At 47.2% G+C, this 26,860-nt stretch overlaps 2 protein-coding genes and 1 long non-coding RNA gene across 6 annotated transcripts in view; 2 read left to right on the top strand and 1 right to left on the bottom strand.

Annotated features, from left to right (window-relative positions):
* The window catches only part of LOC124035434 (zinc finger protein 710-like), a 72,985-nt gene extending 64,741 nt beyond the window's left edge, over window positions 1-8,244 (top strand). For both annotated transcript variants that reach the window (XM_046348882.1, XM_046348883.1), the window contains exons 3-5: window positions 3,578-3,769; window positions 3,946-4,117; window positions 6,717-8,244. In XM_046348882.1, coding sequence (XP_046204838.1) covers window positions 3,578-3,769; window positions 3,946-4,117; window positions 6,717-6,907 — 555 coding nt within the window. In that variant the 3' untranslated portion in view covers window positions 6,908-8,244. The remainder of the gene's footprint in view (window positions 1-3,577; window positions 3,770-3,945; window positions 4,118-6,716) is intronic.
* A 14-nt stretch (window positions 8,245-8,258) lies between these two features.
* Window positions 8,259-10,162, top strand: LOC124035435. The gene is made up of 2 exons (XR_006838735.1): window positions 8,259-8,683; window positions 8,740-10,162. It is a non-coding gene; the product is annotated as an uncharacterized LOC124035435 (long non-coding RNA).
* An 11,560-nt stretch (window positions 10,163-21,722) lies between these two features.
* The window catches only part of LOC124035432 (isocitrate dehydrogenase [NADP], mitochondrial-like), an 84,755-nt gene continuing 79,617 nt past the window's right edge, over window positions 21,723-26,860 (bottom strand). For 2 of the 3 annotated variants that reach the window (XR_006838734.1, XM_046348879.1), the window contains 2 exons: window positions 22,097-22,166; window positions 21,723-22,026 (listed from right to left, as the gene is read on the bottom strand). Coding sequence is in view for 2 of the 3 variants with exons in the window: in XM_046348879.1 (XP_046204835.1) it covers window positions 22,012-22,026; window positions 22,097-22,166 (85 nt within the window). In the remaining variant the exon portion in view is untranslated. Of the gene's footprint in view, window positions 22,027-22,081; window positions 22,167-26,860 lie in introns of those variants that run through there. The other variant, XM_046348880.1, reaches the window with a different exon arrangement.

The following is a 26,860-nucleotide window of genomic DNA, read 5'->3' as shown; positions in this document are numbered from 1 at the left end:
AACCTGAGAGGTGTAGTCAGTGGTGTTGGTATAGATTAGATGACCAACCTGAGAGGTGTAGTCAGTGGTGTTGGTATAGATTAGATGACCAACCTGAGAGGTGTAGTCAGTCAGTGGTGTTGGTATAGATTAGATGACCAACCTGAGAGGTGTAGTCAGTCAGTGGTGTTGGTATAGATTAGATGACCAACCTGAGAGGTGTAGTCAGTCAGTGGTGTTGGTATAGATTAGATGACCAACCTGAGAGGTGTAGTCAGTCAGTGGTGTTGGTATAGATTAGATGACCAACCTGAGAGGTGTAGTCAGTCAGTGGTGTTGGTATAGATTAGATGACCAACCTGAGAGTGTGTAGTCAGTGGTGTTGGTATAGATTAGATGACCAACCTGAGAGGTGTAGTCAGTGGTGTTGGTATAGATTAGATGACCAACCTGAGAGAGGTGTAGTCAGTCAGTGGTGTTGGTATAGATTAGATGACCAACCTGAGAGGTGTAGTCAGTCAGTGGTGTTGGTATAGATTAGATGACCAACCTGAGAGGTGTAGTCAGTCAGTGGTGTTGGTATAGATTAGATGACCAACCTGAGAGGTGTAGTCAGTCAGTGGTGTTGGTATAGATTAGATGACCAACCTGAGAGGTGTAGTCAGTCAGTGGTGTTGGTATAGATTAGATGACCAACCTGAGAGGTGTAGTCAGTGGTGTTGGTATAGATTAGATGACCAACCTGAGAGGTGTAGTCAGTCAGTGGTGTTGGTATAGATTAGATGACCAACCTGAGAGGTGTAGTCAGTCAGTGGTGTTGGTATAGATTAGATGACCAACCTGAGGTGAGTCAGTGGTGTTGGTGATTAGTCAGTGTCAGTGGTGTTGGTATAGATTAGATGACCAACCTGAGAGGTGTAGTCAGTCAGTGGTGTTGGTATAGATTAGATGACCAACCTGAGAGGTGTAGTCAGTCAGTGGTGTTGGTATAGATTAGATGACCAACCTGAGAGGTGTAGTCAGTCAGTGGTGTTGGTATAGATTAGATGACCAACCTGAGAGGTGTAGTCAGTGGTGTTGGTATAGATTAGATGACCAACCTGAGAGGTGTAGTCAGTGGTGTTGGTATAGATTAGATGACCAACCTGAGAGGTGTAGTCAGTCAGTGGTGTTGGTATAGATTAGATGACCAACCTGAGAGGTGTAGTCAGTCAGTGGTGTTGGTATAGATTAGATGACCAACCTGAGAGGTGTAGTCAGTGGTGTTGGTATAGATTAGATGACCAACCTGAGAGGTGTAGTCAGTCAGTGGTGTTGGTATAGATTAGATGACCAACCTGAGAGGTGTAGTCAGTCAGTGGTGTTGGTATAGATTAGATGACCAACCAGTCAGTGGTGTTGGTATAGATTAGATGACCAACCTGAGAGGTGTAGTCAGTCAGTGGTGTTGGTATAGATTAGATGACCAACCTGAGAGGTGTAGTCAGTCAGTGGTGTGTTGGTATAGATTAGATGACCAACCTGAGAGGTGTAGTCAGTCAGTGGTGTTGGTATAGATTAGATGACCAACCTGAGAGAGTGTAGTAGTCAGTGGTGTTGGTATAGATTAGATGACCAACCTGAGTCAGTGGTGTTGGTATAGATTAGATGACCAACCTAGTCAGTCAGTGGTGTTGGTATAGATTAGATGACCAACCTGAGTCAGTGGGTTGTAGATTAGTGACCAACCAGTCAGTGGTGTTGGTATAGATTAGATGACCAACCTGAGAGGTAGTCAGTCAGTGGTGTTGGTATAGATTAGATGACCAACCTGAGAGGTGTCAGTCAGTGGTGTTGGTATAGATTAGATGACCAACCTGAGAGTGTAGTCAGTCAGTGGTGTTGGTATAGATTAGATGACCAACCTGAGAGGTGTAGTCAGTCAGTGGTGTTGGTATAGATTAGATGACCAACCTGAGAGGTGTAGTCAGTCAGTGGTGTTGGTATAGATTAGATGACCAACCTGAGAGGTGTAGTCAGTCAGTGGTGTTGGTATAGATTAGATGACCAACCTGAGAGTGTGTCAGTCAGTGGTGTTGGTATAGATTAGATGACCAACCTGAGAGGTGTAGTCAGTCAGTGGTGTTGGTATAGATTAGATGACCAACCTGAGAGGTGTAGTCAGTCAGTGGTGTTGGTATAGATTAGATGACCAACCTGAGAGGTGTAGTCAGTCAGTGGTGTTGGTATAGATTAGATGACCAACCTGAGAGGTGTAGTCAGTCAGTGGTGTTGGTATAGATTAGATGACCAACCTGAGAGGTGTAGTCAGTCAGTGGTGTTGGTATAGATTAGATGACCAACCTGAGAGGTGTAGTCAGTCAGTGGTGTTGGTATAGATTAGATGACCAACCTGAGAGGTGTAGTCAGTCAGTGGTGTTGGTATAGATTAGATGACCAACCTGAGAGGTGTAGTCAGTCAGTGGTGTTGGTATAGATTAGATGACCAACCTGAGAGGTGTAGTCAGTCAGTGGTGTTGGTATAGATTAGATGACCAACCTGAGAGGTGTAGTCTGATGATGACCAACCTGAGAGGTGTAGTCAGTCAGTGGTGTTGGTATAGATTAGATGACCAACCAAGTTAAGTACCACCCAGTAGAAGTATTTGACCAAGCTAGGTCTGATCCCAGTATAACAGACCAACCAAGTTAAGTACCACCCAGCCTTTAGAAGTATTTGACCAAGGTGTAGTAGTGGTCTGATCCCAGTATAACAGACCAACCAAGTGTAAGTACCACCCAGTGGTTTAGAAGTATTTGACCAAGCTAGGTCTGATCCCAGTATAACAGACCAACCCAGTGGTGTTGGTATAGATTAAGTGACCAACCCAGCCTTTAGAAGTATTTGACCAACCTGAGAGGTCTGTCCCAGTATAACAGACCAACCAAGTTAAGTACCACCCAGCCTTTAGAAGTATTTGACCAAGCTAGGTCTGATCCCAGTATAACAGACCAACCAAGTCAAGTACCACCCAGCCTTTAGAAGTATTTGACCAAGCTAGGTCTGATCCCAGTATAACAGACCAACCAAGTTAAGTACCACCCAGCCTTTAGAAGTATTTGACCAAGCTAGGTCTGATCCCAGTATAACAGACCAACCAAGTTAAGTACCACCCAGCCTTTAGAAGTAGGTAGGTCTGATCCCAGTATAACAGACCAACCAAGTTAAGTACCACCCAGCCTTTAGAAGTATTTGACCAAGCTAGGTCTGATCCCAGTATAGTCAAGTGGTACCACCCAGCCTTTAGAAGTATTTGACCAACCTAGGTCTGATCCCAGTATAGTCATGGTTTTCCTTCAGCTTCTTTACAGAATTTGAACTAACTTCATGTTCATTCATTCGGCTGCAATGGTCCTCATCTAACTGTCCTCCTGTGTTCTTATTGGTCAGTGGTCCTCCATCTAACTGTCCTCCTGTGTTCTTATTGGTCAGTGGTCCTCCATCTAACTGTCCTCCTGTGTTCTTATTGGTCAGTGGTCCTCCATCTAACTGTCCTCCTGTGTTCTTATTGGTCAGTGGTCCTCCATCTAACTGTCCACCTGTGTTCTTATTGGTCAGGGAATGAAGGGTCATAAGTGTGAGGTGTGTTCCCGTGAGTTCACCTTGTCAGCCAACCTGAAGAGACACATGTTGATCCACAACAGCATCAGACCCTTCCAGTGTCACATCTGCTTCAAGAGCTTCATCCAGAAACAGACGCTCAAAACGCACATGATCGTCCACCTGCCCGTCAAACCCTTCAAATGCAAGGTGAGTTTATATCCAGGGTTGGAACCAGTTCAGGGAACGGAAAATAACAGGAACCTGGAAGGAACGTGATCCAGAACATAACTGTTATTTTAAAAGCATGGGAACCGGTTAATAACGTTATTTTATGTTCCAGGCATTTGTTTCTGTTAATGTTAGTCATGCTTTGACTTTTCCAGGTGTGCGGGAAGTCATTCAACAGAATGTACAACCTGCTGGGTCACATGCACCTCCACGCCGGCTCCAAACCCTTCAAGTGTCCTTACTGCTCCTCTAAGTTTAACCTGAAGGGGAACCTCAGCCGACACATGAAGGTCAAACACGGCATGGACATCTCACCTGACGGACAAGGTAGGGCTTGACCCCTAACCCTTACCCCTAAACCTTTACCCCTAACCCTTTACCCCTAACCCTTTACCCTAAGACCAAACCCTTTACCCTGAGACCAAACCCCTAACCCTTTACCCTAACCCTTTACCCTGAGACCAAACCCCTAACCCTTTACCCAAACCCTTTACCCTGAGACCAAACCCCTAACAACTTTACCCTAACGCTTTACCCTAGCGCTTTACCCCTAACCCTTTACCCTAAGAACAAACCCTTTACCCTAACCCTTTACCCTAACCCTTTACCCTAACGCTTTACCCTAACGCTTTACCCCTAACCCTTTACCCTAAGACCAAACCCTTTACCCTAACCCTTTACCCTAAGAACAAACCCTTTACCCTAACCCTTTACCCCAAACCCTTTACCCCTTTACCCTAAGAACAAACCCTTTACCCTAACCCTTTACCCCTAACCCTTTACCCTAAGAACAAACCCTTTACCCCTAACCCTTTACCCCTAACACTTTACCCTAAGAACAAACCCTTTACCCTAACCCTTTACCCCTAACCCTTTACCCCTAACCCTTTACCCCTAACCCTTTACCCTAAGAACAAACCCTTTACCCCTAACCCTTTACCCTAAGAACAAACCCTTCACCCTAACCCTTTACCCTAACCCTTTACCCCTAACCCTTTACCCTAAGAACAAACCCTTTACCCCTGACCCTTTACCCCTGACCCTTTACCCCTAACCCTTTACCCCTAACACTTTACCCTAAGAACAAACCCTTTACCCTAACCCTTTACCCTAACCCTTTACCCTAACCCTTTACCCCTAACCCTTTACCCCTAACCCTTTACCCTAACCCTTTACCCCTAACCCTTTACCCTAAGACCAAACCCTTTACCCCTAACCCTTTACCCTAACCCTTTACCCCTAACCCTTTACCCTAACCCTTTACCCTAAGACCAAACCCTTTACCCCTAACCCTTTACCCTAACCCTTTACCCCTAACCCTTTACCCTAAGACCAAACCCTTTACCCCTAACCCTTTACCCCTAACCCTTTACCCCTAACCCTTTACCCCTAACCCTTTACCCCTAACCCTTTACCCCTAACCCTTTACCCTAAGACCAAACCCTTTACCCCTAACCCTTTACCCCTAACCCTTTACCCCTAACCCAGCATGAACATCTCCCCTGATGGACAAGGTAGGGCTTTACTCTCCTTCCTCTCATCTCACGATCCATCACTTATTTATTCAGCCACCTAACTACCATTCCTGTAGCCTTCTTATTGTAGGCTTAGTGTTAGTAAAAGTCAATGAGCAGCCTGACTTGGTGGTTGTATATCTTGTTTGTGATCCAGTTGGTTCTACCACTGTGTTCTGAGTTGGGGTTAGGGTTTGTTCTTACACTATGTTCTGGGTTGGGGTTAGGGTTTGTTCTACCACTGGGTTCTGGGTTAGGGTTGGTTCAACCACTGGGTTCTGGGTTTGTTCTACCACTGGGTTGGGGTTGGAGTTGGTCCTACCACTGTGTTCTGGGTTTGTTCAACCTCTGGGTTTTAGGGTTGGTTCTACCACTGTGTTCTGGGTTTGTTCAACCACTGTGTTCTGAGTTTGTTCAACCACTGTTCTGGGTTGGGGTTGGTTCAACCACTGTGTTCTGGGTTGGGGTTGGTTCTACCACTGTGTTCTGGGTTGGGGTTGGTTTAAACACTGTGTTCTGGGTTGGGGTTGGTTTAACCACTGTGTTCTGGGTTGGGGTTGGTTCAACCACTGTGTTCTGGGTTGGGGTTGGTTTAACCACTGTGTTCTGGGTTGGGGTTGGTTTAACCACTGTGTTCTGGGTTGGGGTTGGTTCAACCACTGTGTTCTGGGTTGGGGTTGGTTCTACCACTGTGTTCTGGGTTGGGGTTGGTTCTACCACTGTGTTCTGGGTTGGGGTTGGTTTAACCACTGTGTTCTGGGTTGGGGTTGGTCCTACCACTGTGTTCTGGGTTTGTTCAACCACTGGGTTCTGGATTGGGGTTGGAGTTGGTCCTACCACTGTGTTCTGGGTTTGTTCAACCTCTGGGTTTTAGGGTTGGTTCTACCACTGTGTTCTGGGTTTGTTCAACCACTGTGTTCTGAGTTTGTTCAACCACTGTTCTGGGTTGGGGTTGGTTCAACCACTGTGTTCTGGGTTGGGGTTGGTTCTACCACTGTGTTCTGGGTTGGGGTTGGTTCTACCACTGTGTTCTGGGTTGGGGTTGGTTTAACCACTGTGTTCTTGGTTGGGGTTGGTTTAACCACTGTGTTCTGGGTTGGTTCTACCACTGTGTTCTGGGTTGGGGTTGGTTCTACCACTGTGTTCTGGGTTTGTTCAACCACTGTATTCTGGGTTTGTTCAACCACTGTTCTGGGTTGGGGTTGGTTCAACCACTGTGTTCTGGGTTGGTTCAACCACTGTGTTCTGGGTTGGTTCAACCACTGTGTTCTGGGTTGGTTCAACCACTGTGTTCTGGGTTGGGGTTGGTTCAACCACTGTGTTCTGGGTTGGTTCTACCACTGTGTTCTGGGTCGGGGTTGGTTCAACCACTGTACTCTCCCTAACAGCCCTGTTTCTCTGTGTGTTCCCAGATGCTCTTCCTGGGATGGAGGGCCAGGGCCACTATGAGGAGGACAACTTTGACTTTGGGACCTCAGGGGCAAACAACAACATGGATAATGGAGGCTCCCAGAACCTCACCAAGCTCACCACGGCCAACATGGACGACATGGACAACTATTACAACTTTGGGAAGGATACAGCTAACTACAACACGTCTTGAGCAGCAGGAGAATAGTGTTAATGGACTACAGACCATTAGACACCATGGATTAATGGAGAAGAGACCATGGGTTAATGGTGGACTAACTGCAGACCATGGGTTATTGGTGGACTAACTACAGACCATGGGTTATTGGTGGACTAACTACAGACCATGGGTTATTGGTGGACTAACTACAGACCATGGGTTATTGGTGGACTAACTACAGACCATGGGTTATTGGTGGACTAACTACAGACCATGGGTTATTGGTGGACTAACTACAGACCATGGGTTATTGGTGGACTAACTACAGACCATGGGTTATTGGTGGACTAACTACAGACCATGGGTTATTGGTGGACTAACTACAGACCATGGGAAAACAGAAAGGAAAATGTCACACTGCTGCTCATGCTCCCAGCTGATATTTATTTATAACGTTTCCACCCTTAGGTCTTCATCAGGTATCCAGGACCTAATGGTGGAAACATTGTTATAAATAAATATCTGGGAACACGAGCAGCAGTGTGGCATTTTCCTTTCTGTTTTCCATGAGTTTACCTAGAACTCCAGCACCTGTGGGAAGTACCTGGATGTGTGTATGTTCTTCAGCTTTTGTTAATGGAGAGGAGACCATGGGTGGGGAAACAGACAACATGGCTGCCGTGCTGTGGCAGTGAGAGACTGGGTTAGGGCGTGCTGTTGCAGTGAGACTAGGTTAGGGCGTGCTGTGGCAGTGAGCAAGACTAGGTTAGGGCGTGCTGTGGCAGTGAGTCTAGGTTAGGGCGTGCTGTGGCAGTGAGAGAGACTGGGTTAAGGTTAGGGCGTGCTGTGGCAGTGAGACAAAGGGGGGGTTCATGGACTCTTTAAGAACCAGAACTGACCTGTACTGATGGAGGGGCAGGACATGCACTTCAACAGCCAATTCGCTCCACCCATCTCTGATAGAAGTGACTCTGAGACTGACGATTGTGTCTAGAAGTCCTTTGGTATATTCTACCAGACATGATTGGTCTAGAAGTCTTTGGGATATTCTACCAGACATGATTGGTCTAGAAGTCTTTGGGATAATCTACCAGACATGATTGGTCTAGAAGTCTTTGGGATAATCTACCAGACATGATTGGTCTAGAAGTCTTTGGGATATTCTACCAGACATGATTGGTCTAGAAGTCTTTGGGATAATCTACCAGACATGATTGGTCTAGAAGTCTTTGGGATATTCTACCAGACATGATTGGTCTAGAAGTCCTTGGGATAATCTACCAGACATGATTGGTCTAGAAGTCCTTTGGGATAATCTACCAGACATGATTGGTCTAGAAGTCTTTGGGATATTCTACCAGACATGATTGGTCAGACATGATTGGTCTAGAAGTCCTTGGGATAATCTACCAGACATGATTGGTCTAGAAGTCTTTGGGATATTCTACCAGACATGATTGGTCTAGAAGTCCTTGGGATATTCTACCAAACATGATTGGTCTATCAGACATGATTGGTCTAGAAGTCTTTGGGATATTCTACCAGACATGATTGGTCTAGAAGTCCTTGGGATAATCTACCAGACATGATTGGTCTATCAGACATGATTGGTCTAGAAGTCCTTGGGATATTCTACCAGACATGATTGGTCTAGAAGTCCTTGGGATAATCTACCAGACATGATTGGTCTAGAAGTCCTTGGGATAATCTACCAGACATGATTGGTCTAGAAGTCTTTGGGATATTCTACCAGACATGATTGGTCTAGAAGTCCTTGGGATAATCTACCAGACATGATTGGTCTAAAGGGTCAGACATGATTGGGAAGTCTTTGGGATATCTACCAGACATGATTGGTCTAAAAGTCCTTGGGATAATCTACCAGACATGATTGGTCTAGAAGTCTTTGGGATAATCTACCAGACATGATTGGTCTAGAAGTCCTTGGGATATTCTATCAGACATGATTGGTCTAGAAGTCCTTGGGATAATCTACCAGACATGATTGGTCTAGAAGTCCTTGGGATAATCTACCAGACATGATTGGTCTAGAAGTCCTTGGGATAATCTACCAGACATGATTGGTCTAGAAGTCTTTGGGATATTCTACCAGACATGATTGGTCTAGAAGTCCTTGGGATAATCTACCAGACATGATTGGTCTAGAAGTCCTTGGGATAATCTATCAGACATGATTGGTCTAGAAGTCCTTGGGATAATCTACCAGACATGATTGGTCTAGAAGTCTTTGGGATATTCTACCAGACATGATTGGTCTAGAAGTCCTTGGGATAATCTACCAGACATGATTGGTCTAGAAGTCCTTGGGATAATCTACCAAACATGATTGGTCTATCAGACATGATTGGTCTAGAAGTCTTTGGGATATTCTACCAGACATGATTGGTCTAGAAGTCCTTGGGATAATCTACCAGACATGATTGGTCTAGAAGTCCTTGGGATAATCTACCAGACATGATTGGTCTATCAGACATGATTGGTCTAGAAGTCTTTGGGATATTCTACCAGACATGATTGGTCTAGAAGTCCTTTGGGATATTCTACCAGACATGATTGGTCTAGAAGTCTTTGGGATATTCTACCAGACATGATTGGTCTAGAAGTCCTTGGGATAATCTACCAGACATGATTGGTCTAGAAGTCCTTGGGATAATCTACCAGACATGATTGGTCTAGAAGTCTTTGGGATATTCTACCAGACATGATTGGTCTAGAAGTCCTTGGGATATTCTACCAGACATGATTGGTCTAGAAATCCTTGGGATATTCTATCAGACATGATTGGTCTAGAAGTCTTTGGGATATTCTACCAGACATGATTGGTCTAGAAGTCCTTGGGATATTCTATCAGACATGATTGGTCTAGAAGTCCTTGGGATATTCTATCAGACATGATTGGTCTAGAAGTCCTTGGGATAATCTACCAGACATGATTGGTCTAGAAGTCCTTGGGATATTCTATCAGACATATAGTGACAGATCTAAACTCTGATAAGTTGTGGTATGGAACTGTATCAGCACTCAGAAATCAGTTTTACACAGAAACATCTTACCTGCCATGGAATCATTCACCAATCAGTATGTTTTGACAGAAGGCCGTGCCAGATGCAGTATAACTCTGATCTTAGATCCAACTAGACACACTGTATACAGCGCCTTCAGGAAGTCTTCACACCCCTGGACTTTTTACACATGTTGTGTTACAGCCTGAATTTAAAATGGATTCAATGTCACTGGCCTACACACAATAATACCCCATAATGTCAAGGTGAATTTATGTTTGTAGAATTTTTTATGAGAAGCTGAAATGTCTTGAGTCAGTAAGTATTCAACCCCTTTATTATGGCCAGCCTAAATAAGTTCAGGAATAAAAATGTGCTTACCAAGTTGCATGGACTCAGTCTGTGTGCAATAATACTGTTTAGCATGTTTCTTGAATGACTACCTTATCTCTGTACCCCACATATACAGATAATTGTAAGGTCCCTCAGTCGAGCACAGATACAACCACAAAGACCAGAGAGGTTTTCCAATGCCTTGCAAAGAAGGGCACCTATTGGTAGATGGGTCAAATAAAAAAGCAGACATTGATTATCTCTTTGAGCAGGGTGAAGTTTTTAATTACACTTTGGATAGCATATCAATATACCAAGTCACTACAAAGATGCAGGTGTCCTTCCTAACTCAGTTGCAGGACATTTACATTTAAGTCATTTAGCAGACGCTCTTATCCAGAGCGACTTACAAATTGGTGCATTCACCTTATGACATCCAGTGGAACAGTCACTTTACAATAGTGCATCTAAATCTTAAAGGGGGGGGGGTGAGAAGGATTACTTTATCCTATCCCCTTGGTATTCCTTAAACTGGTGGAGTTTCCGGTGTCTCTCGAAGGTGGTGATTGACTCCGCTGTCCTGGCGTCGTGAGGGAGTTTGTTCCACCATTGGGGGGCCAGAGCAGCGAACAGTTTTGACTGGGCTGAGCGGGAACTGTACTTCCTCAGTGGTAGGGAGGCGAGCAGGCCAGAGGTGGATGAACGCAGTGCCCTTGTTTGGGTGTAGGGCCTGATCAGAGCCTGGAGGTACTGAGGTGCCGTTCCCCTCACAGCTCCGTAGGCAAGCACCATGGTCTTGTAGCGGATGCGAGCTTCAACTGGAAGCCAGTGGAGAGAGCGGAGGAGCGGGGTGACGTGAGAGAACTTGGGAAGGTTGAACACCAGACGGGCTGCGGCGTTCTGGATGAGTTGTAGGGGTTTAATGGCACAGGCAGGGAGCCCAGCCAACAGCGAGTTGCAGTAATCCAGACGGGAGATGACAAGTGCCTGGATTAGGACCTGCGCCGCTTCCTGTGTGAGGCAGGGTCGTACTCTGCGGATGTTGTAGAGCATGAACCTACAGGAACGGGCCACCGCCTTGATGTTAGTTGAGAACGACAGGGTGTTGTCCAGGATCACGCCAAGGTTCTTAGCGCTCTGGGAGGAGGACACAATGGAGTTGTCAACCGTGATGGCGAGATCATGGAACGGGCAGTCCTTCCCCGGGAGGAAGAGCAGCTCCGTCTTGCCGAGGTTCAGCTTGAGGTGGTGATCCGTCATCCACACTGATATGTCTGCCAGACATGCAGAGATGCGATTCGCCACCTGGTCATCAGAAGGGGGAAAGGAGAATATTAATTGTGTGTCGTCTGCATAGCAATGATAGGAGAGACCATGTGAGGTCAGGAGAGGAAGGAAATCGCTCAGGGATTTCACCATGTGGCCAATGGTGACAGTTAGAGTTTAATGGCTGTGATAGAAAACTGAGGATGGATCAACAACATTGTAGTTACTCCACAATACTAACTTGAATGACAGAGTGAAAAGAAGGACGCCTCTACAGAATACAAATATTCTAAAACATGCATCCTTTTGTAAGGCACTAAAGTAATACTACAAAAAATATGTCAAAGAAATTAACACTTTGTATTCAGGACATAAAGTTATGTTAGGGGTATATCCAATACAACACATCACTGAGTACCACTCTCCATATTTTCAAGCATGGTGGTGACTGCATCATGTTATGGGTGTGCTTTTCATCATTAAGGACTGGGGAGGTTTTCAGGATAAAAAAGATCCGAATGGAGCTAAGCACAGACAAAATCCTAGAGGAAGACCTGGTTCAGTCTGCTTTCCAACACACACTGGGAGATGAATTCACCTTTCAGCAGGACAAAAACTTAAAATACAAGGCCAAATATACACTGAACAAAAATATAAACGCAACATGCTACAATTTCAAAGATTCTACTGAGTTACAGGTCATAAGGAAATCAGTCAATTGAAATAAATTCATTAGACCCTAATCTATGGATTTCACATGGCTTGAAATACAGATATGTATCTGTTGGCCACAGATACCTTAACAAAAAGGTATGTGCATGGATCAGAAAACCAGTCAGTATCTTCTTTTTACCCTTATTTAACTAAACAAGTCAGTTAAGGGCAAATTCTTATTTTCAATGAAGGACTAGGAACGGTGGGTTAACTGCCTGTTCAGGGGCAGAACGACAGATTTGTACCTTGTCAGCTCGGCGATTTGAACTTGCAACCTTTCAGTAACTAGTCCAACACTCTAACCACTGGGCTACCCTGCCGCCCATTTGGTGTGACCCCCATTTGCCTCAAGCACCGCAACACATCTCCATCGCATATAGTTGATAAGGCTGTTAATTGTGACCTGTGGAATGTTGTGCCACTCCTCTTCAATGGCTGTGTGAAGTTGCTGGATATTGGCAGGAACTGGAACACACTGTCATACACGTTTATACAGAGCATCCCAAACATGCTCAATTAGTGACATGTCTGGTGAGTATGCAGGCCATGGAAGAACTGGGACATTTTCAGCTTCCAGGAATTGTGTTCAGATCCTTGCGACGGCCGTACATTATCATACTGAAACATGAGGTGATGGCGGCGGATGAATGGCACGACAATGGGCCTCAGGATCTCATCACGGTATCTCTCTGCATTCAAATTGCCATCGATAAAATGCAGTTGTGTTCATTATCCATAGTTTATGCCTGCCCATACCATAACCCCGCCGTCACCATGTGGTACTCTGTTCATCAGCAAACCTCTCGTACACTCGACGCCATACACACTGTCTGCCATCTGCCCGAGACAGTTGAAGCTGGGATTAATCCATGAAGAGCACACTTCTCCAGCCAGTGACAATTGAAGGTGAGCATTTTCCCACTGAAGATGTTTATGACGCCGAACACGCAGATGAGCTTCCCTGAGACAGTTTTTGACAGTTTGTGCAGAAATTCTTTGGTTGTGCAAACCCACAGTTTCATCAGCTGTCCAGCTGGCTGGTCTCAGACAATCCCACAGGTGAAGAAGCTGGTTATGGAGGTCCTGGGCTACAGTGGTTACACGTGGTCTGCGGTTCTGAGGCTGGTTGGACGTACTGCCAAATTCTCTAATTCTGAGGCGGCTTATGGTAGAAATTAACATTAAATGATCAGGCAACAGGCGGACATTCTTGCCGTCAGCACGCTCCCTTAAAACTTGAGACTTCTTGGCATTGTGCTGTGTGACAGAACTGCACATTTGTGTGGCCTTTTATTGTCCCCAGCACAAGGGGTACCTGTGTAATGGTCATGCTGTTTAATCAGCTTCTTGATTTGCCACATCTGTCAGGTGGATGGATTATCTTGGCAAAGGATAAATGCTCACTAATGGATGTCAACAAATTAGTGCACAACATTTGAGTGAAATAAGCTTTTTGTGTGTATGAAACATTTCTGGGATCTTTTATTTCAGCTTATTAAACATGGGATCAACACTTATCTATTTTTGTTCAGTATACATTTGAGTTGCTTACCAAGATGACATTGAATGTTCCTGTGTGGCCTAGTTACAGTTTTTACTTAAAACTACTTGAACATCAAGTAAGACCTTAAAATGTCTGTCTAGCAATGATCAACAACCAACTTGACAGAGCTTGAAGAATTAAAAAGCTCTTAGAGACTTACCCAGAAAGACACAGGTGTAATCGTTGCCAAAGGTGATTCTAACATGTATTGACTCAGGGGGTTGAATACTTATCTAATCACAATATATTAGTGTTTTATTTTTCTTTCTTTTTTACAGATGTTAGAATTTTCTTCCACTGTGACTGAGTATTTTGTGTAGATCGTTGACAAAGAAATGACAATTAAATCCATTTTAATCCCACTTTGTAAAACAACCAAATCTGGAAAGAGTCCAGAGGTACTTTCTATTAGACATTGATACATATAACCGGTTTGAATGATCTTCACATGTCTGTTCTGCAGCATGGAGGAGCACAGGAACAGTCTTCTATGAGCTGATCTGGAGTCAGGTCTATACTTCCCAAAGTGACTGCTGTCTGCTGTTTCTGCTGGCTAATACTACAACATGTTGCTGATGTGTAACCACTTACAGTACTGTCTCCTTACTCTACAAACAAACCCTTTTCCTCCACATTGTTTCACTTGGTTTAGCTTGACATTCAGACCAGATCTGGACCGGGCTACCTGAGACGGTATGACCAGATCTGGACCGGGCTACCTGAGACGGTACGACCAGATCTGGACCGGGCTACCTGAGACGGTATGACCAGATCTGGACCGGGCTACCTGAGACGGTACGACCAGATCTGGACCGGGCTACCTGACCAGATCTGGACCGGGCTACCTGAGAGGGTATGACCAGATCTGGACCGGGCTACCTGAGATGGTACGACCAGATCTGGACCGGGCTACCTGAGACGGTATGACCATATCTAGACCGGGCTACCTGAGAGGGTACGACCAGATCTAGACTGGGCTACCTGAGAGGGTACGACCAGATCTGGACCGGGCTACCTGAGAGGGTATGACCAGATCTAGACCGGGCTACCTGAGACGGTACGACCAGATCTGCACCGGGCTACCTGAGACGGTACGACCAGATCTGGACCATTCCATTGGTCCTAAAGTGTCCCGGAGCACTGGGCGAGTTAACTAATTCACCCCCTCTCTGGTTCTGTTTTGGGGAACACCTGCCCCCCCCCCCCACCCTACTATGCAGGGAGCCTTGATTCACACTAAAACTAAAACCCTGGTATAGTTGTTTTTTGGAATGAAGAAAATCCAACTGAAACCTCACATTACTATTTAATAAAGGTTCTTTGGTTTCTGTTTTTCAGTCTTGTTTTAATCTGTCTGCATTCTGTAATTCCTCAAACTGAACTTTTGTTGTAATGACTAGACAGTATGTTTCAACCTTGTAAGTTAGTACAGTATATAACCCTATTGTGCTCCCATATCATACAGTCAAAGTCTAACTGCTTCTGTGGTCTAATCATGTCTTTCTAACCCTGGAATTGTTTAGCCCAGCCTGTGATGTCATGTTTCAGTTGGAATCTACTTGTGCCTCCATGTCGCCACCTGCTGTACAGACAACACAGTAGGAACAGCTTTCTGAATCTTGCCTGTGAAAGAATCTGTGGCCCTCCATTAGTGGTACAGTGACTCCCGGACGTCAGAGGAAGTTCACCTTTACCTTCCCTGGGCTGGAAGATCAGCCGCCTCTGTCCATTTGATAAATAGTTAAATAAAAAACTTGAATAGCCACCAATAAATATTCAAATGAAACTTGGTGTAGTGTGAACATCACAGTGTGGAGTCCAAAGGTGTTAAGGAGCGCTGCCATCCCTCCCTGAGATGCTCATTGCTGTGAGCGTCCTACAGCGTGGAGATGTCAGCGTCCTACAGCGTGGAGACGTCAGCGCCCTACAGCGTAAAGACGTCAGCACAGCGTAGAGACAGTGACCATACATACCCCAACCAGAAGCCATGGATTACAGGCAACATCCACACTGAGCTAAAGGCTATAGCTGCCACTTTCAAGTAGCAGGACTCTAATCCTGAAGCTTATAAGAAATTCCAAAATCCCTGACGAACCATCAAACAGGCAAAGCGTCAATATAGGACTAAGATCGTACTACACTGGCCCCGACTTTCATAGAATGTGGCAGGGCTTGCAAACCATTACAGACTACAAAGGGAAGCACAGCCAAGAGCTGCCCAGTGACACGAGTCTACCAGATGAGCTAAACTACTTCTACGCTCTCTTCGAGACAAATAAAATCATTCTAAAATATTCTAAAGCCAGGATAACAAACAGATCACCGTACCTTCTCCACTATGCAATCTGGTTTCCAAGCTGGTCAAGGGTGCACCTCAGCCACGCTCAAGGTCCTAAACGATGTCATTACCACCAACGATAAAAGACAGTACAGTGCAGCCGTCTTCATCGACCTGGCCAAGGCTTTCGATTCTGTCAATCACCGCATTCTTATCGGCAGACTCAATAGCCTTGGTTTCTCAAATGACTGCATCGCCTGGTTCACCAACTACTTCTCAGATAGAGTTCAGTGTGTCAAATCGGAGGGCCTGTTGTCCGGACCTCTGGCAGTCCCTATGGGGGTGCCACAGGGTTCAGTTCTTGGGCCGACTCTTTTCTCTGTATATATCAATGATGTCGCTCTTGCTGCTGGTGAGACGACACCATTCTGTATACATCTGGCCCTTCTTTGGACACTGTGCTAACAAACCTCCAAACGAGCTTCAATGCCATACAACACTCCTTCCAAGACCTCCAACTGCTTTTAAATGCAAGTAAAACTAAGTGCATGCTCTTTAACCGATTGCTGCTCGCACCCTCCCGCCCGACTAGCATCACTACTCCGGACGGTTCTGACTTAGAATATGTGGACAACTACACATACCTAGGTGCCTGTAAACTCTCCTTCCAGACTCACATTAAGAATCTCCAATCCAAAATTAAATCTAGAATCGGCTTCCTATTTCACAACGAAGCCTCCTTAACTCATGCTACCAAACATACCCTCGTAAAACTAACTATCCTGCCGATCATTGACTCCGGTGATGTCATTTATAAAATAGCCTCCAAAACTCTACTCAGCAAACTGGATGCAGTCTATCACAGTGCCATCTGTTTGGTCACCAAATCCCCATTCACCACCCACCACTGCGACCTGTATGCTCTCGTTGGCTGACCCTCACTACATATTCGTCGCCAAACCCACTGGCTCCAGGTCATCTATAAGTCTATGCTAGGTAAAGCTCCACCTTATCTCAGCTCACTGGTCACCATAGCCACACCCACCCGTAGCACGCGCTCCAGCAGGTATATTTCACTGGTCATCCCCAAAACCTATTTCTCCTTTGGCCGCCTTTCCTTCCAGTTCTCTGCTGCCAATGACTGGAGCGAATTTCAAAAATCATTGAAGCTGGAGTCTTACATCTCCCTCTCTAACTTTAAGCATCACCTGTCAGAGCAGTTTGCCGATCACTGTACCTGTACACAGCCCATCTGTAAATAGCCCACCCAACTACCTCATCCCCATATTATCACTGTACCTGTACACAGCCCATCTGTAAATAGCCCACCCAACTACCTCATCCCCATATTATCACTGCACCTGTACACAGCCAATCTGTAAACAGCCCACCCAACTACCCCCATATTGTTATCTATCCTCTTGGTCTTTTGCACCCCAGTATCTACTTGCACATCATCATCTGCACATCTATCACTCCAGTATTAATGCTAAATTGTTTTTATTTTGCCTCTATGGCCTATTTATTGCCTTACCTCCCTACTCTTCTACATTTGCACACACTGTACATAGACTTTTTCTATTGTGTTATTGACTGTACGTTTGTTTATGTGCAACTCTGTGTTGTTGTTTTTGTCGCACTGCTTTGCTTTATCTTGGCCAGGTCGCAGTTGTAAATGAGAACTTGTTTTCAACTAGCCTACCTGGTTAAATAAAGGTGGAAAAAAATAACATGCATGAGAGCACCAGCTGTTCCAGACGACTGTGTGATCACGCTCTCCGTAGCTGATGTGAGTAAAATCTTTAAACAGGTCAACTTTCACAAGGCCGCAGGGCCAGATGGATTGTCAAGACGTGTACTGCGAGCATGCGCTCACCGGTAAGTGTCTTCACTGACATTTTCAACCTCTCCCTGTCCGAGTCTGTAATACCAACATGTTTTAAGCAGACCACCATAGTCCCTGTGCCCAAGAACACTAAGGTAATCTGCTTAAATGACTACCGACCCGTAGCACTCACGTCTGTAGCCATGAAGTGCTTTTAAAAGCAACACCATTATCACTTCAACACCATTATCCCAAAAACCCTCGAGCCACTCCAATTTGAATACCGCCAACAGATCCACAGATGATGTCATCTCTATTGCACTCCACACTGCCCTTTCCCACCTGGACAAAAGGAACACCTATGTGAGAATGCTATTCATTGACTACAGCTCAGCATTAATCTCTATTGCACTCCACACTGCCCTTTCCCACCTGGACAAAAGGAACACCTATGTGAGAATGCTATTCATTGACTACAGCTCAGCATTAATCTCTATTGCACTCCACACTGCCCTTTCCCACCTGGACAAAAGGAACACCTATGTGAGAATGCTATTCATTGACTACAGCTCAGCATTAATCTCTATTGCACTCCACACTGCCCTTTCCCACCTGGACAAAAGGAACACCTATGTGAGAATGCTATTCATTGACTACAGCTCAGCATTAATCTCTATTGTACTCCACACTGCCCTTTCCCACCTGGACAAAAGGAACACCTATGTGAGAATGCTATTCATTGACTACAGCTCAGCATTAATCTCTATTGCACTCCACACTGCCCTTTCCCACCTGGACAAAAGGAACACCTATGTGAGAATGCTATTCATTGACTACAGCTCAGCATTAATCTCTATTGCACTCCACACTGCCCTTTCACACCTGGACAAAAGGAACACCTATGTGAGAATGCTATTCATTGACTACAGCTCAGCGTTCAACACCATAGTGCCCTCAAAGCTCATCAATAAGCTAAGGACCCGGGGACTAAACACCTCCCTCTGCAACTGGATCCTGGACTTCGTGACGGACCTGCCCCCAGGTGGTAAGGGTAGGTAACAACACATTTGCCATGCTGATCCTCAACACAGGGGCCCCTCATGGGTGCGTACTCGGTCCCCTCTTGTACTCCCTGTTCACTCATGACTGCATGGCCAAGCTTGACTCCAACACCATCATTAAGTTTGCCGATGACACAACAGCGGTAGGCCTGATCACCGACAACAACGAGACAGCCTATAGGGTGGAGGTCCGAGACCTGGCCGTGTGGTGGTAGGACAACAACCTCTCCCTCAACGTGATCAAGACAAGGCAGAAGGAGGACCGAGCACGCCCCCATTCTCACATTCCTTGGTGTCCACATCACCAACAAACTAACATGACAGCACACCAAGACAGTTGTGAAGAGGGCACGACAAAATCTATTCCCCCTCAGTAGACTGAAAAGATTTGTCATGGGTCTTCAGATCCTCAAAAGGTTCTACAGCTGCAAAATCAAGTTCATCCTGACTGGTTGCATCACTGCCTGGTATGGCAACTGCTCGGCCTCCGACCGCAAGGCACTTCAGAGGGTTGTGCATACGGCCCAGTACATCACTGGGGCCAAGCTTCCTGCCATCCAGGAACCCCATTATATCAGGCAGTGTCAGAGGAAGGCCCTAACAATTGTCAAAGACTCCAGCCACCCTAGTCATAGACTGTTCTCTCTGCAACCGCACGGCAAGCGGTACCGGAGCGCCAAGTCTAGGTTCAAGAGGCTTCTTAAAAGCTTCTACCCCCAAGCCATAAGACTCCTGAACAGCTAATCAAATGGCTACCCAAACTATTTGCACTGCCCCCCCCCTTTTCACGTTGCTGGTACTCTGATATTATCTATGCATAGTCACTTTAATAACTCTACCTACATGAACATATTACCTCGACTAACCGGTGCCCCCGCACATTGACTCTTTACCGGTACCACCTGTATATAGTCTCGCTATTGTTATTTTACTGAGGCTCTTTAATTACTGGTTCCTGTTATTTCTTATTGTTATTAATATTTTTTAAACTGCGTTGTTGGTTAGGGGCTTGTAAGTAAGCATTTCACTAAGGTCTACAGGAATACCTGTTGTATTCGGCGCATACAATTTGATTTGAGACGTCAGTACAGGGTAGCGACGTCAGCAGCCTACAGTGTAGAAGTCTTTGATTTGAGTAGTCGGCACAGCGTAGCGACGTCAGCAGCCTACAGTGTAGAAGTCTTTGATTTGAGTAGTCGGTACAGCGTGGAGACGCCGGTACAGCGTAGCGACGTCAGCAGCCTACAGTGTAGAAGTCTTTGATTTGAGTAGTCGGCACAGCGTAGCGACGTCAGCAGCCTACAGTGTAGAAGTCTTTGATTTGAGTAGTCGGTACAGCGTAGCGACGTCAGCAGCCTACAGTGTAGAAGTCTTTGATTTGAGTAGTCGGCACAGCGTAGCGACGTCAGCAGCCTACAGTGTAGAAGTCTTTGATTTGAGTAGTCGGCACAGCGTAGCGACGTCAGCAGCCTACAGTGTAGAAGTCTTTGATTTGAGTAGTCGGCACAGCGTAGCGACGTCAGCAGCCTACAGTGTAGAAGTCTTTGATTTGAGTAGTCGGCACAGCGTAGCGACGTCAGCAGCCTACAGTGTAGAAGTCTTTGATTTGAGTAGTCGGTACAGCGTGGAGACGCCGGTACAGCGTAGCGACGTCAGCAGCCTACAGTGTAGAAGTCTTTCATTTGAGTAGTCGGCACAGCGTAGCGACGTCAGCAGCCTACAGTGTAGAAGTCTTTGATTTGAGTAGTCGGTACAGCGTAGCGACGTCAGCAGCCTACAGTGTAGAAGTCTTTGATTTGAGTAGTCGGTACAGGGTAGCGACGTCAGCAGCCTACAGTGTAGAAGTCTTTGATTTGAGTAGTCGGCACAGCGTAGCGACGTCAGCAGCCTACAGTGTAGAAGTCTTTGATTTGAGTAGTCGGCACAGCGTAGCGACGTCAGCAGCCTACAGTGTAGAAGTCTTTGATTTGAGTAGTCGGCACAGCGTAGCGACGTCAGCAGCCTACAGTGTAGAAGTCTTTGATTTGAGTAGTCGGCACAGCGTAGCGACGTCAGCAGCCTACAGTGTAGAAGTCTTTGATTTGAGTAGTCGGCACAGCGTAGCGACGTCAGCAGCCTACAGTGTAGAAGTCTTTGATTTGAGTAGTCGGCACAGCGTGGAAACGCCGGCACAGCGTGGAGACGCCGGCACAGCGTGGAGACGCCGGTGGAGACGCCGGTGTGTAGCCTACAGTGTAGAAGTCTTTACATGGAAACTGATGACTGTACATACTGCATTTATTGAGAATTATTTTGAATTTTATACAACATTCAAGAGTAATCTACGCTTAATTGAAATGGTTGTTTTAAATTGATCCCTGGTATTGATCTCATTATATGAATAATAGGTTATTAATCATATGAATCCAGAATGTATTGGACCACAGACAAGAAAATAAAATGATTTGACAAATCTCCCCTGTCAATATGGGAAGGCAGAGAAACACACTATTAGTAACACATCTGATTGGCACAAATAGTCCATAAACAAGGTCAAAAACTTGTACGGATGCAATTTTTTATTTTTTTTCAAAGTTGTGGGGTTAGGGTTAGGGTTAGGGTTGTACTAGGGTTAAGGTAATTTAAAAAAGATATATTTTAAAGGCAAGTCAATTAAGAACAAACATAGAGACACCACAACACTACATAGAGAGAGACACCACAACACTACATAGAGAGACACCACAACACTACATAGAGACAACACAACACTACATAAAGAGAGACACCACAACACTACAGAGAGACACCACAACACTACATAGAGAGAGACACCACAACACTACATAGAGAGAGACACCACAACACTACATAGAGACACACAACACTACATAAAGAGAGACACCACAACACTACAGAGAGACACCACAACATGGCAGCAACACAGATCTAAGGTAGTGTTAGTTTGTGGTGGTGGCGTTGTCCTCCTCTTCACTTGCCCAGAGCCTTGTCCAGGTTGAGACCCAACCCTAACGGAGGAGAGACCTAACCCTAACGGACGAGCAACACAGATCTAAGGTAGTGTTAGTTTGTGGTGGTGGTGTTGTCCTCCTCTTCACTTGCCCAGAGCCTTGTCCAGGTTGAGTGTAACCCTAACGGACGAGCAACACAGATCCTCCTCCTCTTCACTTGCCCAGAGCCTTGTCCAGGTTGGTCCTGATGGCGTCCAGAAAGTCTGATGTGTTGACGTAATGTTCATTCAGCTTGCAGCTGCAAAATCACATGACAGGTTGGATTAGACACTTTAATGAACTAGGCAGGTGTGTACGACAACACTAAGGGCTCTATTCAATCTGATTGCGGGTTATAGGCATTGCGGCTTTTCAAGGCAATTTCCGATTGAGCCAACATATGCAATGTTTACCATGAATGTTTTTTTGGCAAACCTGGGAACATTGCCTTTAAAGCTGCATAAGGGGAAACAGTGCCACTGTTCACCCCAGCACATAGTTATTGTTTTCGAATGTAGATGAAATAGAGGAGAGGAGAGACCGAACCCTAACGGAGGAGAGACCTAACAGAGGAGAGGAGAGACCTAACCCTAACGGAGGAGAGACCTAACAGAGGAGAGGAGAGACCTAACCCTAACGGAGGAGCGACCTAACCCTAACGGAGGAGAGACCTAACAGAGGAGAGGAGAGACCTAACCCTAACGGAGGAGAGACCTAACAGAGGAGAGGAGAGACCGAACCCTAACGGAGGAGAGACCTAACCCTAACGGAGGAGAGACCTAACCCTAACGGAGGAGAGACCTAACCCTAACGGAGGAGAGACCTAACAGAGGAGAGGAGAGACCTAACCCTAACGGAGGAGAGACCTAACCCTAACGGAGGAGAGACCTAACCCTAACGGAGGAGAGACCTAACCCTAACGGAGGAGAGACCTAACCCTAACGGAGGAGAGACCTAACAGAGGAGAGGAGAGACCGAACCCTAACGGAGGAGAGACCTAACAGAGGAGAGGAGAGACCTAACCCTAACGGAGGAGAGACCTAACAGAGGAGAGGAGAGACCTAACCCTAACGGAGGAGAGACCTAACAGAGGAGAGGAGAGACCTAACCCTAACGGAGGAGAGACCTAACAGAGGAGAGGAGAGACCTAACCCTAACGGAGGAGAGACCTAACCCTAACGGAGGAGAGACCTAACAGAGGAGAGGAGAGACCTAACCCTAACGGAGGAGAGACCTAACAGAGGAGAGGAGAGACCTAACCCTAACGGAGGAGAGACCTAACAGAGGAGAGGAGAGACCTAACCCTAACGGAGGAGAGACCGAACCCTAACGGAGGAGAGGAGAGACCGAACCCTAACGGAGGAGAGGAGAGACCAAACCTAACGGAGGGAGGAGAGACCGAACCCTAACGGAGGAGAGGAGAGACCCCTAACGGAGGAGAGGAGAGACCTAACCCTAACGGAGGGAGAGACCTAACGGAGGAGGACCGAACCCTAACGGAGGAGAGACCGAACCCTAACGGAGGAGAGACCGAACCCTAACGGAGGAGAGACCGAACCCTAACGGAGGAGAGACCGAACCCTAACGGAGGAGAGACCGAACCCTAACGGAGGAGAGGAGAGACCTAACCCTAACGGAGGAGAGACCTAACCCTAACGGAGGAGAGACCTAACCCTAACGGAGGAGAGACCTAACCCTAACGGAGGAGAGACCTAACCCTAACGGAGGAGAGACCTAACCCTAACGGAGGAGAGACCTAACCCTAACGGAGGAGAGACCTAACCCTAACGGAGGAGAGGAGAGACCTAACCCTAACGGAGGAGAGGAGAGACCTAACCCTAACGGAGGAGAGACCTAACCCTAACGGAGGAGAGACCTAACCCTAACGGAGGAGAGACCTAACCCTAACGGAGGAGAGACCTAACCCTAACGGAGGAGAGACCTAACCCTAACGGAGGAGAGACCTAACCCTAACGGAGGAGAGACCTAACCCTAACGGAGGAGAGACCTAACCCTAACGGAGGAGAGACCTAACCCTAACGGAGGAGAGGAGAGACCTAACCCTAACGGAGGAGAGGAGAGACCTAACCCTAACGGAGGAGAGGAGAGACCTAACCCTAACGGAGGAGAGGAGAGACCTAACCCTAACGGAGAGAGAGAGGAGAGACCTAACCCTAACGGAGGAGGAGAGACCTAACCCTAACGGAGGAGAGGAGAGACCTAACCCTAACGGAGGAGAGGAGAGACCTAACCCTAACGGAGGAGAGGAGAGACCTAACCCTAACGGAGGAGAGACCTAACCCTAACGGAGGAGAGGAGAGACCTAACCCTAACGGAGGAGAGACCTAACCCTAACGGAGGAGAGGAGAGACCTAACCCTAACGGAGGAGAGGAGAGACCTAACCCTAACGGAGGAGAGGAGAGACCTAACCCTAACGGAGGAGAGGAGAGACCTAACCCTAACGGAGGAGAGGAGAGACCTAACCCTAACGGAGGAGAGGAGAGACCTAACCCTAACGGAGGAGAGGAGAGACCTAACCCTAACGGAGGAGAGGAGAGACCTAACCCTAACGGAGGAGAGGAGAGACCTAACCCTAACGGAGGAGAGGAGAGACCTAACCCTAACGGAGGAGAGGAGACCTAACCCTAACGGAGGAGAGACCTAACCCTAACGGAGGAGAGGAGAGACCTAACCCTAACGGAGGAGAGGAGAGACCTAACCCTAACGGAGGAGAGGAGAGACCTAACCCTAACGGAGGAGAGGAGAGACCTAACCCTAACGGAGAGGAGAGACCTAACCCTAACGGAGGAGGAGAGACCTAACCCTAACGGGAGAGAGACCTAACCCTAACGGAGGAGAGACCTAACCCTAACGGAGGAGAGACCTAACAGAGGAGAGGAGAGACCTAACCCTAACGGAGGAGAGGAGAGACCTAACCCTAACGGAGGAGAGGAGAGACCTAACCCTAACGGAGGAGAGGAGAGACCTAACCCTAACGGAGGAGAGGAGAGACCTAACCCTAACGGAGGAGAGGAGAGACCTAACCCTAACGGAGGAGAGACCTAACCCTAACGGAGGAGAGACCTAACCCTAACGGAGGAGAGGAGAGACCTAACCCTAACGGAGGAGAGGAGAGACCTAACCCTAACGGAGGAGAGGAGAGACCTAACCCTAACGGAGGAGAGGAGAGACCTAACCCTAACGGAGGAGAGGAGAGACCTAACCCTAACGGAGGAGAGGAGAGACCTAACCCTAACGGAGGAGAGACCTAACCCTAACGGAGGAGAGACCTAACCCTAACGGAGGAGAGACCTAACCCTAACGGAGGGAGGAGAGACCTAACCCTAACGGAGGAGAGACGGAGGAGAGACCTAACCCTAACGGAGGAGAGGAGAGACCTAACCCTAACGGAGGAGAGACCTAACCCTAACGGAGGAGAGACCTAACCCTAACGGAGGAGAGACCTAACCCTAACGGAGGAGAGACCTAACCCTAACGGAGGAGAGACCTAACCCTAACGGAGGGAGGAGAGACCTAACCCTAACGGAGGAGAGACCTAACCCTAACGGAGGAGAGGAGAGACCTAACCCTAACGGAGGGAGAGACCTAACCCTAACGGAGGAGAGACCTAACCCTAACGGAGGGAGGAGAGACCTAACCCTAACGGAGGAGAGACCTAACCCTAACGGAGGAGAGGAGAGACCTAACCCTAACGGAGGAGAGGAGAGACCTAACCCTAACGGAGGAGAGACCTAACCCTAACGGAGGAGAGACCTAACCCTAACGGAGGAGAGACCTAACCCTAACGGAGGAGAGACCTAACCCTAACGGAGGAGAGACCTAACCCTAACGGAGGAGAGGAGAGACCTAACCCTAACGGAGGAGAGACCTAACCCTAACGGAGGAGAGACCTAACCCTAACGGAGGAGAGACCTAACCCTAACGGAGGAGAGACCCTAACGGAGGGAGGAGAGACCTAACCCTAACGGAGGGAGGAGAGACCTAACCCTAACGGAGAGAGAGGAGAGACCTAACCTAACGGAGGAGAGGAGAGACCTAACCCTAACGGAGGAGAGACCTAACCCTAACGGAGGAGAGGAGAGACCTAACCCTAACGGAGGAGAGACCTAACCCTAACGGAGGAGAGGAGAGACCTAACCCTAACGGAGGAGAGGAGAGACCTAACCCTAACGGAAGAGAGGAGAGACCTAACCCTAACGGAAGAGAGGAGAGACCTAACCCTAACGGAAGAGAGGAGAGACCTAACCCTAACGGAGGAGAGGAGAGACCTAACCCTAACGGAGGAGAGGAGCAGCCACCTAACCCTAACGGAGGAGAGGAGCAGCCACCTAACCCTAACGGAGGAGAGGAGCAGCCACCTAACCCTAACGGAGGAGAGACCTAACCCTAACGGAGGAGAGACCTAACCCTAACGGAGGAGAGACCTAACCCTAACGGAGGAGAGACCTAACCCTAACGGAGGAGAGACCTAACCCTAACGGAGGAGAGACCTAACCCTAACGGAGGAGAGGAGAGACCTAACCCTAACGGAGGAGAGGAGAGACCTAACCCTAACGGAGGAGAGGAGAGACCTAACCCTAACGGAGGAGAGACCTAACCCTAACGGAGGAGAGACCTAACCCTAACGGAGGAGAGGAGAGACCTAACCCTAACGGAAGAGAGGAGAGACCTAACCCTAACGGAAGAGAGGAGAGACCTAACCCTAACGGAGGAGAGGAGAGACCTAACCCTAACGGAGGAGAGACCTAACCCTAACGGAGGAGAGGAGAGACCTAACCCTAACGGAGGAGAGGAGAGACCTAACCCTAACGGAGGAGAGGAGAGACCTAACCCTAACGGAGGAGAGGAGAGACCTAACCCTAACGGAGGAGAGACCTAACCCTAACGGAGGAGAGGAGAGACCTAACCCTAACGGAGGGAGGAGAGACCTA

Source organism: Oncorhynchus gorbuscha, linkage group LG05 (assembly GCF_021184085.1).
Source record: "Oncorhynchus gorbuscha isolate QuinsamMale2020 ecotype Even-year linkage group LG05, OgorEven_v1.0, whole genome shotgun sequence".
NCBI classification, from domain to species: domain Eukaryota; kingdom Metazoa; phylum Chordata; class Actinopteri; order Salmoniformes; family Salmonidae; genus Oncorhynchus; species Oncorhynchus gorbuscha.
This window is presented reverse-complemented; position numbering and strand designations above follow the sequence as displayed.